Source organism: Hakea prostrata, chromosome 9 (assembly GCF_041222555.1).
Source record: "Hakea prostrata isolate BN-2017 chromosome 9, UWA_Hpros_2, whole genome shotgun sequence".
Classification (NCBI taxonomy): domain Eukaryota; kingdom Viridiplantae; phylum Streptophyta; class Magnoliopsida; order Proteales; family Proteaceae; genus Hakea; species Hakea prostrata.
In genome coordinates, this window is record NC_142608.1 from 7098735 (window position 1) to 7114990 (window position 16256).

Here is a 16256-nt window from a genome sequence, read left to right on the forward strand (position 1 = left end):
TTTGAAAAAAAAGTAAATTGTTGATAATGAATATTTTTTTCCAACAAAATATAAGTAAAATTAAAAACAACAATATAAAAAAAAATACACATAATTTCAATCCTAAAAAGTTAGATGCAAGCCAAAATTTTCTTTGGTAAGAAATGTAAACAAATTTTTTTTTTAAGTAAGATGCAAACTAATAGTAGTTAGTTACCTACTAATATAGACATTTTATTCACAACAAAGTCAAATAATCAAAATTGTAGAAGAAATAAAGAAACACATAATATAAAATCAAATAAAAATAATAACAAAAAAAAGGAGAAAAAATCAAATACAAATTGTGGAGTAGATTTTTTTTTCCAAATTTTCTTTACCCACACTCATGGAAAGGTAAGAGAATAAATATATAGGAATCACAATACAAAATCAAATAACGAAAATTGCACAAGAAATAAAGAATCATAGAATATAAATTCAAATAAAAAGAAAAAAAAAAAAAGAAAGAAAAAGAGTATCTAATTGTGGAGTAAATTTTTTTTCAAATTTTCTTAATCCATGTTTATAGAAAGGGAAGATAATATATAGGAACAAAAGAGGAGAGAGGAAATATTAAATAAGGATTGAAGAGTTAGTTTCTAATTAAGAATGACATTTTGAATTTTAAATATCTAATAAGATTTTTTTTCTTCTAAAATTTAGTTTAACCTGCATTTATAAAAACATAAGAGAATAAATAAGAAAAAAAGATGAAAGAAAAAAAAGGGAAGAATAAATATGGATTGAGGAGTTACTTTTTAATTAGGAATAATATTTATACCTATTATTTTACCTTAAAAACTGGGGAGCCAAATAATGACATTTCACTTGTGAGAAGAGGAAAAAATTAAAAAAAATTAAAGGAATTATATAAAATTTAAAAGATGGCCCCCTCGGCCCCTCTTTAGGTCCGCCCCTGTTAAGGAGGGCCCAACGTGTCCCACATAGGCCCCACCTAATATGTGGGGTGAAAAAGATTCAAGGATCATTCATGGGGAGGTGATCCGGAATCGTTTGAGTCTATTTCTTAAGAGGGATAAGAGCATGTTCTACTGAGGCAGTTCCCCCCTTCCCTTTTTCTCTTTTCTTGTTTCTTATAACAAAAAGTCCAGAAAACAGAGACGTACTTCTTTTCGTAGAGCAAGTCCAGAGAATCGTTCAAGTTCCGCGTCTGGTTTTGTTCTTCAACTGGTTCGTTTTCCGTGGTTTCTAAAGACAACTTGCTTAAGCCGAGCTCTTTGTCTTCTTCCATGGAACAATTCTTTTGGCGTCTTGCATCCTCTGCTGCACAATTAATGCAAATTGAGTCGCAGAAAGTAAAACAAACAAAGAGCTTATCATATGTGTGGAGAAAGATAGAGACACTCACGGTTAACCATCTCTGCAACTTATTGGTGATCGATTGTAGACTTCACAGAGAGAAAGAGAGAGATCTGGGTCCGAAGGTTAAACAGTAATGAATGGAAGGAGTAGCGTAGGAAAGAAAGAGTCTTGAGTGTGAGGGAGTGAGGGAGTGAGGGAGTGAGGGAGCCATTAAATAAGCTTCCAATTCTATTAGCACAAGTAGGATTTGCGCTTGTCAAATTCTATTTCCATCAGGATTCAGAGTCTTTACGAGTCTAAATATAGTGAGAAAGCCAGTTTAATTTAAAACGTTGTTAGATTATGCACGTAAAATGCCCTATATGCCCTTTAATTCTACCGTTTTTCCATGATGCCCCTTCCTTTCTTTCTGTTTTTTTTAATCCAAATCTTCTTTCTAATATAAGAAAAATTGTCTTTTTTTGTGCCTTATTTTTTCTCCTCCTGGTGGTGATGAAGGTTCTTTTTAGGCTAAACCACCGTACCATATGTCGGCAATATATCACCGTGTTGATGGGACCTGACATGACACAAGATCCCAACGTTACATTTGTCAAATGTCGGCGATATATCACCGAGAAATTGACAATATATCACGGTTGAAAAATAGATTGGTTTTTCGACAATTTTTTTTTGTCAAACAAATTTTTTTCAACGATTTTTAGTCATTTATATATGAAATTAGGGCAAAAGATAAGGTTGATTGACCGAAACACATATAGTAAGGTTGATTGAAAATTTGAAATGCTTAATTAGAAGCCGAGAAAATTGATTGAAATTATAATTGGAAACCAAATTGTAAAAGTAAAGTTGATTGAAATTATAGTTGAATACAAAAAAAATTAGATATTTTTTTTTTGGTAAACTGAGTTTTAATTAGAAGAAGGGCCAGCAAAACCCAAGACATCCTGATTACAAGCTTCAAGAAGCCAAGGAGCGGAAATAGGCAGAGACAGTCCTACTAGCCATGGACCGGGCCTTCCTAGCTAGGGTACGTCGGCTACGCATTAGCCCACCTAGAAACAAACCTGGACCGACCATGAAGGTTCGGAGAGAGCATCCTCCGAATGTCCTCAATCACACGCACCAACCATCCACGCAATAGGAAAGGAGGGGTCCACAACAGCTTTACATAAGGTAAAGGAATCGTTTCAAAAAGCGAACTTGTAAGACCAGGCTGTGAAGCCCAAGAAAGAGAGCCCCCCCGAGGGCCAACGATTCACCAAGCAGAGTGGTAGAAGCCGAGGAGGGGATAGAGCAGGCGTGGAGACACGAGCCACTACTATTTCTCGCGATGAAGCCGAGACCTGCAGAATCGTCTATTGGTGACCAAGAGAAGTCAGAATTCACTTTAATGACATGAATCGCAGGGGGAATCCAAACTCTAGAGATCACAGAGCCATCATCACTCGGAGGAGATCTTGAGCATCCAAATTCATGATAAGCTTTCCAGGATTTCGCACAAGGCTGTTCGGGATTCCAAATTGTGCCATTGAAAGTTAAATCGTTTCTAGCTAACCAGACAAACCAACAAGTAAAAAGGAAGATGCTCAATGCCTCTTTACTTGCCCTTGAATCCGGAAACCACCAATTCCCCCAGTTGTTGATGATGCTAATCAAAGATTTATGCTGCTGTGATTCAATCATACCAAAAAGGCCCATGCCAAACCATATTGCTCGAGATAAATCGCAATCAAATAAAGTATGATCAATGGATTCCATTTCATAGCCGCATCTTCTACAAGAAGGATCACCCCTAATCTGCCGAACTTGAAGATTCTCCCCTATGGCCAGAGCTTGGTTCACTGCTTTCCACACAAAAGTGTGAATTTTTGGATAGCATTGTGCTTTCCAAATTCTCTTCCAAGACTTGGGTAAAACAGCCTCCCATGCGTGCCTGCGAGAAGACGAAGGAGCTAAAGAGATTTGTGAGTCTCTATGATTACACTGAACATGGTATGCAGACTTCACAGAGAACACTCCATTAGAGGCACCGCCCCAAATGATTGAATCTTCTGAAGGTGAGTGGCCAAGCTGAATATTTAGAATTGCCTTTACTTCCTGATCTGTAAATAGCTGTTGTAGGATGTGTCTGTTCCATGATCTTGAAAGTGGCTCGAAGAGTTCCGAGACCAGTTGAAAATGGAAACCTCTCGGCTTTGTAGATGAGATCCGGAAGTTTGGTAGACCAGGGATCCAGTTTGAATCCCAAATTCTGGTTTGTTGTCCATTACCAATCAAACTAAGAAGACCCAAACCGAGAACTTCTCTCCCTTTGATAATACTTTGCCATGCCCGGGAAGAACGGGGCACCTTTCCGTGCTTCCATAAAGTCACATTGGGGAAAGTACACAGCCTTGATAAACCGCGCCCGCCCGGGTAGAATCCGGCTGAGACCATAATCTCCAGGCTACTTTAGCCAAAAGAGCCCTATTATGGAGAATGGGATCACGAAATCCAAGCCCCCCCTTGTCTTTGGACCTACACAGTCTGGACCATGACATCCAATGTATTTTATGTTCCTCCTCTTTTTGACCCCAGTAAAAATTAGAGATGGATTTCCGCACATCATTATGAAGACCCACCGGAAGAAGGAAGTGAGACCCCCGCATAAGAAGGAATACTAGCGGATGCGACGGATTTGATAAGGACTTCTCACCCGACTGAGAGAGTAACGCGGTGCTTTCCAACCTTGAGTTCTCTTGAAGACCTTTCCCCCACCCCCGTTAAAAATGTCTAATTTCTTGACCCCAAAATCAGACGGAAGGCCTAAGTATTTAGAAGGACCGTCCCCATATCGGATTTTAAGAACTCGAGCAAACCATCTTCTAAATCGCATAGGAGTGTTGGGACTGAATGTAAAGGAGGACTTGGGTGCATTAATTGCTTGACCACTTGCTTGACAATATAAATCCAGACATGCTTTGAGATGGCATAGCTGGGGAAGATTAACTTCAGAGAACAATAAACAATCGTCTGCAAAGAGAAGATGAGAGATCCGAGGAGCCCTATTCTTCACACTGATGCCCTTAACCAACCCCTGATGCTCTGCCACATTCATAATGGAAAAAAAAAAAAAAAATTAGATTGAAGGTGTAATTGAAATTATAAAGTAAGGTTGACTATAAGGCTCTCTTTGGCACAATTTATATTTATGTTTATGATCTATTTATGAATAATCAATTATGATAATAAGTTAGGAGTGATAAGGAATTTTCATTTGATTACTATTAGATATAATATATTATATAACAATAAATAAGTTTGGCACCATTTGATGACTAATATATTATGTATCATCAATATGTTTTTCCGTTGGTTTTGGGTAGCCTGAAATATTTATGTTTTGGCTTAGTCTTTGTTTTTATCTTGTTTTTATTAGTTTTGATATCCTTCAAATATTGGATGAGAGTAGTGTAAAAACATGGTTTCGTTCTAATTTTTTATAATTTTGTTTTTTTACGTTTATTCTAATAGTAATTCTATGCATGTTCATTAATGGTACCCACATACGTAAAATTAATAGTTTATGGTGATAAATCATTAATAGCTCCTCATGCATTTATAAATTTTTGTTTAAATAAAAAATAAGAGTCATAAATCATATTAAATACATATATTTATGTTTGAGAAAAAGAATCATAAGTTTAAATTATGACAAAGACAACTAAATCTACAAATTTATAATTAGAAATTAAATCATAAGATAACACTTGTATGAGCTGTATCCCTTCTAATATTATTATTATTTATATTTATAAAAAAAAAAAACTTGACCGAAACCCTACAAATGTCTCCGAAATTTTGCCGACATTTATGGGTGTTGGTGGTATCGACTGCCACCAACACCTGAAATGTCGGCTACATTTCGAACATTCGGCAAAACAACGCTTACACATAGGAGGTCAGAGTTCGAATCCTATTGGGGCTAGAGGCGAAACCCCTTCTATATTAATTATATATAAAGCTCCCCTGAGGATGTAATCGTGGTGCACACAAGCTGGTCCGAATGAACATTGGATCAAAAATAAAAAAAAAAAAAAACCTTCAGCAAAACTTGAATTTGAGAAGAATTTTATCAATTCTCTAAATATATGTTGCTGGGATGCAATCACAATGATAATATTTTTGGTAGAAACACAACGAGAATAGAGTTCGTTTTCTCCTGCTGCTGTTGATGGGAATCCATGGCGGAGCTGCGGAGCATCACAATGACCCTAGTCAACATAGGACTTAGGCTGGTCTTTTTGAGTTTGAATCAGCTCCTGTTGAGGGAGTTTTTACCGCTTTTTTATCATACATTATGTGTAAATCCTGTGCCTGAATATAATAATAAAAATCCAAAAGTAGAAATATTTGTAGGACCCACATAGCTTCCACATAGAATTTGTGGTAAAAAAAAAACGTTAAGGGAGCTCCCTATTGAGAAGGTGATCTAGACTCTTTTTTTTTTTTTTTTTCATTTGAATAGATCAAGTAATGAAAATATTGGGTTTGGCAAAGGATTGCCTCTAGAGGATGGGGTACAAGTTGGCCGTGAAGGCTAGAACCTAACAAAGCCCAAATAAGTTGGGGCCCCACGTTTTGGCCAGCCTTGGACTATGATCCGATTCAAGTTAGAGTTTGACTTAACCCAGCACACCCTACTATCGTGTAGGTTATTAATTGCTAGTAATTGTAAAGTAATAATATGGTATTATGCATTATTTTTTGGGAACGGCGGTGGCTAAATGGTGGTGAAGTTAGCTTGGTTGAATGCTCATAGAAATTCTATTATTAAATTTGGATCGTCAATCATAAGCGGTTCAAATTTAATTCAATACATTTAATAGTGGGATTTATTTCATGGCCGTTTAGTTACATTTGGGCCTTATTTTATTATTTGTCCTGCTAGAACAAATAGAGTTAGACTCAATGTCCATTCATACTGGTGGGTGAAAGTTTAGGCTACTTTACCGCCTCCTTTGGACAAGGGTTGAAACTACATACCCGCCATCTCTTGTGAAAAGGCCTCATAAGAACACAAGTTGGTATTTCAAGATCATTAACAACAAAGAATATATTGAATGTAGGCCATATAGCAAAACGATTTTCGCCAGTGAGCCATTCTTTCTAGTGAGCCCGAAGCAATGTTGCATCACATTGCTATGATCTAGTTGAGCTGCGACCTTAACCAAGGGTTAGATCAGCCACATTCTCATGGTCGTCAAAGAAAGAAAGGTTGCCCTCCAATCCTATGAAGCCGAGTACGTTGCAGCAGCCCGTATGATGCGGAGAAGTCTCACGTACAGTTCTTGAGAAGGTAGTGGCTACCTATTGGAGCTTCGACAAACCACCACTAGTCAATTCCGCTTTTTTTCGAAGAGCGTTGTGAAAGATAGGGGGCATGACTTGTTTGCGTGGCTATTTTTTGTTTCTAACCGCTGTGCTATTTTTTGTTTCTAACCGCTTGCTTTATTTGAACAGGAAAGAGCTGAATTATAGGCTAGGTTGATAACACTGAGAATAGCCATAGCTTTTGCTTCCAGGACTTAATTGAAAGGAGGTCCACCTTTGAGCACTAATAAAGTGGACCACAAGTGGGTCTCCTTTCTAAATATGTAATTACAAAAATTTAAGGGGAACACAAATCCATCCCAATTCAATATTTTGTCCTCTCAGTTTTGGAATAATGTTTGGTATATATCTTAAAATGCGTTAAAAGACGCAACAGTATAGTGTTTTTGTACAATTTTATCGTTGTAATTTTTGATCAACATTTAATTCTTCTTACCTGAAAATAAAAGTCCAATCACTTAATTTAAATGTGCATGTTTCGACCCAAAAAAAAAAATAATAATAATAAAAAAAAAATATATATATATATATATATATATATATATACTTATATATATAAATGCACATGACCATGTATAGAAGTGCAAATGCAATAAAATAAAAGCATCCACAAGTAGAGAAACAATAGTTTTCTAAGGAAAATGGCATGGCATGCATCATAGTTAAAGGAAATATAGAGTCATGCATTCTATAATCTCTAACACTTCATTATAATTGAATATTGGGAATATCATTTTTAAATTCAATATCCTAGCTAAAAATATAAAAACAATATTGTGACATGTTTTTTCTCTATTTCTAAATAATTAACAAAGTGAATAAAAGCAAAGAATAATCCACCAATAGAAACATAAATTATAAAACCTAAATGCATGATGCAATAGATGAAGAAGCAAAGAACATGAGCGTCGTCAGATTCATCAAAGCAACCAATATCCATATCAACCGATGCCCCATTCTCACCATTGTCATCACTCAGGCCAAGAGTAAATGTAGTCTTAGCTATAAATAATCCAAAATGGAACTTCAGTCAAGGCAGAATTGGTGAAGAGAGATAATTCTTGTTGTATGCAAAGGAGATTGTGGGGCTTTACCAAAAGTAAATTTCTTAGCTAGGAGAGACTGAAGCTGCTTGTCTTCATCTGATCCCTGCAAGATTCAGCAAGTATTACATCAAAACACCAATAAAGTTTGCTCCTTAAGAACTACATGAAATGAACATTGGATTAAAAAGATAAATACCAAGAATCATAAGCAAAAGGCCTTAATAAAGTTTTTCCTTTTTTCTCTTCCAATAAAGAATCTTCATTTTCAAGAAGAATGCAAACAACCTAAGATTTTCATTAAATATTAGAGATTTCAAATGGAACACAATAGATCAAAACCCATGTAAGAATTACGGAGATGATTAGAAGAAAAGGCATTTGCAAATTAAAATTTTATAAAATGCTATTGAAGCATCCACATATTGGATACCTTCTTGATCCACTGAATATCACTTTCGTCCAGGCCTTTTGTGAACATTCTATTAAGCTTGAGAGAGGGCTAAGATAAGATAAAATAAAATAAAAGAAAATAAAAAGAAGTGCAAATGCACATCGCTTATTGGAGGATGGATATGCAGTTGTTTTACCAAGTTTTGTACCTATGTCCCATAAGTCAACCTTTCAAACAGGCAATGTTCCGAGCTATTACCAACCCAGCTGATGTATAATAATTTAAATCAAGAGTTCACCATTTAAATTTTCAGTCATGTATAGTCCTAATGGCTACAAATAGAACATATTATGAATTGTCATTTTTTGTGAGACTGGAACATTTCAACACCGTCAGCTTGTAATTTACTATTAAGTGAGTAAGTTAGTGGTGTTCATAAGACACTTTGTATTTACAATTGGGGTTAAACTGAATTTTGTAATTGCAGTTCAGTTTGAACAAGGAAAGCTTTTGAACGTTGTAAGTGGAAAATTCCATTAGAAAGTTCTACAACTAAGGGTCAGTCTATTTTTGGGGTAATGTCCATTGTGATGTCTTGCCTTGTGTAAAAACTGTCCAAAAAAGTTGTGGTTCCTTTTAAGGACCGGTTCTTGGATTCTTTGATGAACGCATGAAACTGAAAGCTAGGAAAAAAATTCAGGGGTGTGTGCTGGCTTAGGTTGCCGTTGGAACTTGAATCATAATTGGTGTTGTTTTACTATGAAAGGATTAAAGCTGTGAAGTGTAATGTCATTGAGGTCATGGTTTCAACATTGGTGCCATTTAATGGCTCTAGCAGTGCTTATTGCATCATCCATGTGCTTGGAGTTCTGGTGTTATAAACTCATCTAGCTTCACTGCGTGCTGCTAATTTACTTGAAGGCAAGCAGCAACACTGCACTGTGAAATTCTTACAATCTATAATCTTTGCACATTACCAGCCATAATTATTCATTGAAAGAAAAGCTCGAAAAGACTAATTAACATTACATTAATATCTGAAACATTGTGTGCAATTAATGGATATGTACAATTAATGTGTTTTATTAAGTTGTTTTGAACTGGTAAAACCCATCTCATCATTAAAATGGAGAACGCATCTAGCATGGTGTTAAACTCCAGCTCCAGCTCTTTATTCGGTATGAACTCCAATGGTGGTCTTGTCTTGCTACATCAACCTTATTTTATTAAACATCCACAATTTATTTGAACTATTTTACAATTTTAAATGAAATTAGACAATGTAAGACTTGATTTTAAACCAATTAAGCTGCTCTAATCTATCCTACAACCTCAAATTGTTTCCTTGAAATGAAAATAAAGTCAACGGCCATTAGAATAATCTAAATATAATCATACAACAAATATCTGTGATAGGTAAATCTGAAAATTAAAACCCTGATCAAGTAGAGTGAGTTTGTTGCTACACATAAGAAAGATAAACTCTCCAAAAAAGTATAGACAAATAGTTCAGAGAAAAGAAGAATAATTTAATCTAGGAGGCCAAACCATAAGAAATAAATTAAACAGAGCATTATGAATGACTATGATAGCACATATGTCCCCACAAAACACTGTAAATAGATTGACAGAACTCCATCATTCCACACTTCCATGTCTAAATATTTTACAAAAAATGGTCTTAAGAGCAATAGAAATTGTGACGGATAAAAACAGCATGTCCAGCGTAGCAACGCATGTGTGAGACACAGAAATATAGGTACCTCATAACAATGTAGGTTACATGAGTAAAATTTGCAAAAAATCACCCATTCCGGTGCTCCCTACTAAAACGACAGTCTTGGATATGTGAATCATAGAGTTGGATTAAGAGATTGATTATTGAACAATCAAATGGTAATTAACATTAAACCCTTCATGAAATATAAGAGCAATCAAATTTTAATTCAATCAACTACCAATAGATAATTTTATAAAAAGCTTACTTCTAGTACTTCCCCATGAATGCCTCACCTGCTTCGCATACTGCTGAATCTCTTTTACCTCCTCCCACATGATCCACCCTTTAGGTTTCTGAGAACTGGGAGTAACATAAAAACTGCATAAAATATAACGGTATTAATAGTACCTGCAGATAAGATGAGTGCTTGTGCCGTATAGTAAAGGATATGCTTTCTTCAAGGAATCATACGAACTGTGAGCAATTGAAACAATAATATGATAAAAAGGAAAAATCAGATGAACAGGAAAGAGAGGCAAATAAATAAGAGCAAAACAAACAAAGGAATCTATTAAGCAAGGGAAACAAAGTTCAATATCTCAACTGAAAAAGAATGAAGTCAAACGTATTCAATATCAACGGTTTATGGTTTCAACAATCTAGCCCCATATACTTCGTGCAATTTTCAGATTTACCAATCACAAATATTTGCTATATGATTTTATTGGATAATTCATAACAAACCATGGTGGATGCGTTCTCCATTTTAATGATGAGATGGGTTTTACCAGTTCAAAGCAAATTAATAAAACACATTAATTGTACATATCCATTAATTGCACACAATGTTTCAGATATTAATGTAATGGTAGTTACATGGTCTTGCACTAATAATCAAGTATTCATGAAACACTAATAATCAACTCCCAAATCTACTTTGTGGGTCTTTCCTTTCAACATTATTTAATTATGAAGCCAACCATGACTATGGCTTAGTAGGCGTTATTCCAATATTTGCCTGATATTGACTATGGCTTAGTATTTGATTGATATTTACACTCACTTGTATTTGACTGATATTGATGTTATCCTAAAGAGCCGGCCAACTCTAATTTGGGAAAACAATTATCGGCCACTTCCAAGATACTTCAGGGTAAAGAAGGTACTAATATTGGCTTGAAGGTGGTTCCAGATCCTACAATTCCTGCTATTGATATACAAGCAACCATTGGCTATCAATGTATTTAACCACCTCAAGACTCTCTCCTATGACTTCATTATTGTGCTCGAGGGAAGGAACCTACAGGAGAAAACAATCAAATAAGTTGCCTTGAAAGGGAAGAGCTATTCTGAAATGTATCTATTTATGCTCTTCCTAATGATCTCTCACTAAATTTAGACATGAAAATTAACTAAAGCAGCAAGTCATGTTAATTATATTCAGTTTCCCTATGAGAAAAAAAACATTAATGGTTTTAGAAAACTACTCTTCCTTCTTGTACATTCTGAGTCACTTCTCCTTCCCTAGCAGCCCTTTGTTTATTTAATGTTTTGTTCATGATGCAATGATAAAACACTATTAACAAGAAGTTTAGATCTCAGGAATAAAAACTAATTCCTCCAGACAGTCTCTCTCACAAGCTTTGCTAGATGATTAAAGAAAAGCATGATCTTGACAAGGAATCATACAAACTGCGAGCAACTGAAACAATAATATGATAAAAAGGAAAAATCAGATGAAAGGGAAGAGAGGCAAAGAAATAAGAGCAAAACAAACAAAAGAATCTATTAAGCAAGGAAAACAAAGTTCAATATCTCAACTGAAAAAAAACGAAGTTAAACGTATTCAATATCAATGATATTATGGTTTCAACAATCTAGCCCCATATACTTCGTGCAAGATTTTCAAGCTAGTATTAACATAAAAACTGCATAAAACAGAACGGTATTAATAGTACCTGCAGATATGATGAGTGCCTGTGCCGTATAATTAAGGCTACACTTTGCGAGCAACTGAAACAATAATAAGAAAGGGAAAGAGAGGCAAAGAAATAAGAGCAAAACAAACAAAGGAATCTATTAAGCAAGGGAAACAAAGTTCAATATCAGAACTGAAAAAGAATGAAGTCAAAGGTATTCAATATCAACGGTATAAATAGTTGATAAAATTAGAAAAGAAAAAAAGGCTCACCAATAAATTATAAAATTTAAGCTTTCAGCACTCAAACTCTTATTAGTCTCCCTCTCGTTTGACATGTAAACTAATCTCTATTAACCAAAAAACAAGAACCAAAAGATAAATAAAATAAATTATAAAACTCAATGCATTGACATAGTGATTAAAAAGGGCAATTCCACAATGATTCTACATACTTGAATGGTTTTTTTTCCCTTAGAAAAATAGTAGCTCTAGGGAGGTTGTAAAGCATGTAAAAATCAAGATATCTGGGCAATGAACTTAATGGTGCCAGAAAAGAGAACATACAGAAATACACCGAAAGGCAAAAGGTTTTGATTTCACAGCATTTATTTGTCTCTCATTACAATTTTTATTTCTCTTATGACTTCCACTGGTTGTCTTAAATAGACTATTTTGAAGTACCCCATAAAGGAAGCATATGATGTGTTGTTTTTGAGTTCCTAGTTTAGGAATAGTAAATATTACCCCCAAAAACAAAGGTTCAAGAATAGCAAATGGAGAAGAAGAGACAAAGCTTCATGGAGGATTAGACATATTTTGTGCGCCTGCCTAACAGGCCACTTTCTTTAATTTATCTTTTGTAGTCCAAACTCCCTTAGCCACTCCTTTCTTGTTGTTTGTGGTTTTCATGTGACCAAGGAATCAAAGTATGTGCCTAAGCATCTGTCTCACAAGATACACATTTCCACAACAGATCCACCATTTAGTTTTGAACATGTCGCTTCACTTTCTCTTACCTTTTTCCCTAACTCCCTCCCTTAAGGCCTAGCCCAGAGAGCGAGCTGTTCAAAACTAACATATCCACCTTCAATAGCTCAAAAATCAAGTTTTTGGAATGAAATTGTAAAATCCACCGCTAGTGAACATGCGTTAACAATAATATACCAAAAGAAGAACTTGAATTATTCAAAGGTGAGAAAGATTTCGTTTAGAAACAAAATTTCAAGGAAAATTTAATCTCTATTGTGAGGGGCAGAATTTCAACAAAAAGCCTGGAACCCCATGTTCAATTAAATATGAAATTAAAATTAAGTCTAGAATTGACTATGGGTAACAGAAAAAACAAAAGAAAAAGGAACAAGCTAAAGCTTTTCGAAGAATTAGGGTTTACTCAAAAAGCTCTTACCTTCGATTCAGCGGAAGGTGTAGAATATCTCTTCAGTTATTACTTTGTTCGAACCTCTTGTAGAGGTAAATTCTGCAATAATCGAAAGCTAGGAATTTGGGAAAATTAGATGAAAGAGAAAAATTAGATGAACGGGAAAAGAAAGATTGACAGAAAGATTCAGAGAGATCGAGAGATTGGGGGGATCAAGAGATCAAGAGATCAAGAGATTGAGGGGATTGAGAGACCGATAGACTTTGGGAGAGATTGAGAGAGGTTGAGAGAGAAATTGAGAGAAATTAAGAGAGGGATTAAAATTAATGATAAATTAATAATAATTTATAACTAAAATGTTCAAATTATCCTTGCAAAAATAAGTAAAGAAATAACAAATAGTACAACATTATTGGTATTTGGAAAAATAATAAGGACAGAAAAAGATTTGCAAAAAAAGAAGAGTACATGTTTTTATAATAGTAGTATGATGTATATATAAATATATATATATATATATATATATATATATATATATATATATATATATAATATATAAATATATATATATATATATATATACACATATACATATACACAGATGTGTTTTTGGCATAGTGGTGGTAGCCTTCTACATAAAGGCCAAATTCAAAACTATTATTTTAACCAAATTATGGAAGTTACCTCTAATTATAAAATTTTCAATCCTGAGTTCAATAATTGAAAGATTAAATACTATGATTTTTCTACCAAAAAAAAAAAATAAAAAGGCTATGAGTTTAACCAAATTATGGAAGTTAACTATAATTATTAATTTCTTTCAACCTTTTTTTTTTCCTTCTGTTTTTTAGTAATATTTATTTGTTAAGTTGAAGAAATGAATCAAATTCATAAAAGGGCATTTTAGTCATAAAGATGCATAAATCAACAAAATTCATTTGATCAATAATGGTGTATCCCTAGTTTGTCCTTCTTGGATATCTCACGGGAGGCAAATGCAAAATATCACTTTTTTGGATTAAAAATGATTTCGGCCAAACCTCAAGAGGTCTAAATGAAAATTAGCCATAAACTAAAGACATCAAAATATCTAAAATAGAGAAAGATAAGGATTTAGAAAATGTCAAAATATTGTCAATGTAGAAAACATAAGTCAACTTTACTAGCACTACACAACCAAGCAATAATTAATTGACCCATAAAAAGTACTTCATAAATGATTAGAAGACTTTCCATTTGTGGGATAACATGCTAACAAGCCTAACATTGTTAAAAGAATGTCTCCTTCATGGTAATTCCCAACACTCTCTCTCCTTTGCCTATACTTATAACAGGATTGTGCACCTCCCATCAGTATATCCTTCCCACATTAAAGTAGTGAGATAATCCTTTCCCATTAAATATGTTCTATACAATTCTTTAGAAGGAATTTAAATTTGGGACCATTGCCATTGCAGTAGTGATGTAAGAAAGTGTATGAAAAAGTATCCATATGGGTGAGATTTCAATTACTACACTCATAAACAATCATATTTTATTGTATATAGAGATGATAGTCTTTCCACAAAAAAAGAAGATGTAATAGTCCAACCAATAAGAAGGCCATGAACCATTTTCCTTTTCAATATCCAATCAGATTATATAGGTTAGTCAATCTCTTTTAAGAAAATTCAAAGTCAATTTGATTTGAGTCAAAGACTCTACACTTCCAAAAAAGATTTGATTCCTAAGCAGTTATAAATATAATTAAAAGCTACTATCATTTAATTCTTTTTTTTTTGGTAAATACTTACCATTTAATTATTTTAAGGCAGCAATAATGCACAACAAACAATATTTGTTACAAATCATAAAAAGTACTTTAAATTAAAATCTTTAAAAAAATCTTTATTTTTCCTAATCTAGCACATATATGATCCAAAGTGAAAATTTAAGTCCTTATTAAATGCAACCCTACCCCAATCCATTGTTAGTTTTTTATTTTTTTATTTTTTATTTTTTTTAATTTTTAATTTTTAATTTTTAATATTAATATTTTTCTGTCTATAAAAAGCATGGACAATGTCACCCTCCCCCAAGTTTCTTCTTCCATTATTCGATTTCCTCATTATCAAGTTGCATTATCCATTTTCTTCCGCGACCTTAGCTCATGGGTCGTAGGAAGCTAAGGATTGAGAAGTTAGAAAAAGCAATTGCTCGCAAAACATTATTTGCAAGACGAAAAAACATGTTCATCAAGAAAGCTATAGAATTATCTGTTTTGTGTAACACTGATGTTGGAGTCATCATGTTCTCCCCCGCCGGTGACTTGATCACCTTTTCTAGCAATGGAACGTAAGTACATTCAACTAATTAAAACAGTAATTGTAATTATTTTGTGATAATGATTCCCCCTCCCCCCTAAAATGTTTATGTTTTGTGTAGCGTAAACGGCCTTTTGCTTCGATTTCTGACTCAGCCTTATCATGTAAAAGGATCGTAAGTCTACAGAATTTGAAATAAATTTTTGTTTCTTTTCACTTGTGACTTAGTTACCAATTCTGATTTATGTTCTTCCTTTGTTTGCAGAAAATTTAAGAATGGCAAGGTAATTATGGTTTTGATCTCTCACTCTCTTTGTTTGACTAGCCGATGTTGCCTTGTGTTAAGTTTTTGTTTTTTTGCCTCAAACACAAAATTGATATTTGCAGTGTCTTATCTATTTATGTTTTTGACTGGTACAATGCAGCAATTCCTGAGCTCAATAATGTATTTGAAGTATGAAGAAGACACAATGGAACTACTTGCAGAGTTCGTCTCGTGATCCCTATAATTGTAAATTTGTGTTTTATTTCATTTCATTTTTATAAAGCATTTGTGTAATTGAAACAAATTTTTTCAGTTAGGATTGATTAGAGCCTATTTGGTTACATGAATCCAGAGATTTTAAATCTCTGGATTCATGAATGCGAGATTTATACCCGTTTGGTTGTGAAAATCCCTAGATTCATGAAATCTAGAGATTCATCTTTTTACACTAAGAATGTGAATTTGTAGATTTATGTGTTTGAGGTGAAATCCAGAGATTTCACCCCTACTAT

The 16256-nt window shown here is 34.0% G+C and overlaps 1 protein-coding gene across 1 annotated transcript; it reads left to right on the top strand.

The window, feature by feature from the left end:
• The first annotated feature begins 15325 nt into the window (after positions 1 to 15325).
• Positions 15326 to 15979, top strand: LOC149004377 (agamous-like MADS-box protein AGL12). The gene is made up of 4 exons (XM_089168641.1): positions 15326 to 15510; positions 15601 to 15654; positions 15745 to 15763; positions 15905 to 15979. The coding sequence occupies exons 1-4, from the start codon at positions 15326 to 15328 to the stop codon at positions 15977 to 15979; spliced, it is 333 nt and encodes a 110-aa protein (XP_089024767.1).
• The last annotated feature ends 277 nt before the right edge of the window (positions 15980 to 16256 follow it).

What these genes read in the sequence shown, in the direction of transcription:
- LOC149004377 (XM_089168641.1), top strand. Translation starts at nt 15,326, where the DNA reads ATGGGTCGTAGGAAGCTAAGGATTGAGAAGTTAGAAAAAGCAATTGCT. An exon ending in ACCTTTTCTAGCAATGGAAC is followed by an intron (nt 15,511 to 15,600) that starts GTAAGTACATTC and finishes TGTTTTGTGTAG; the next exon opens with CGTAAACGGCCTTTTGCTTC.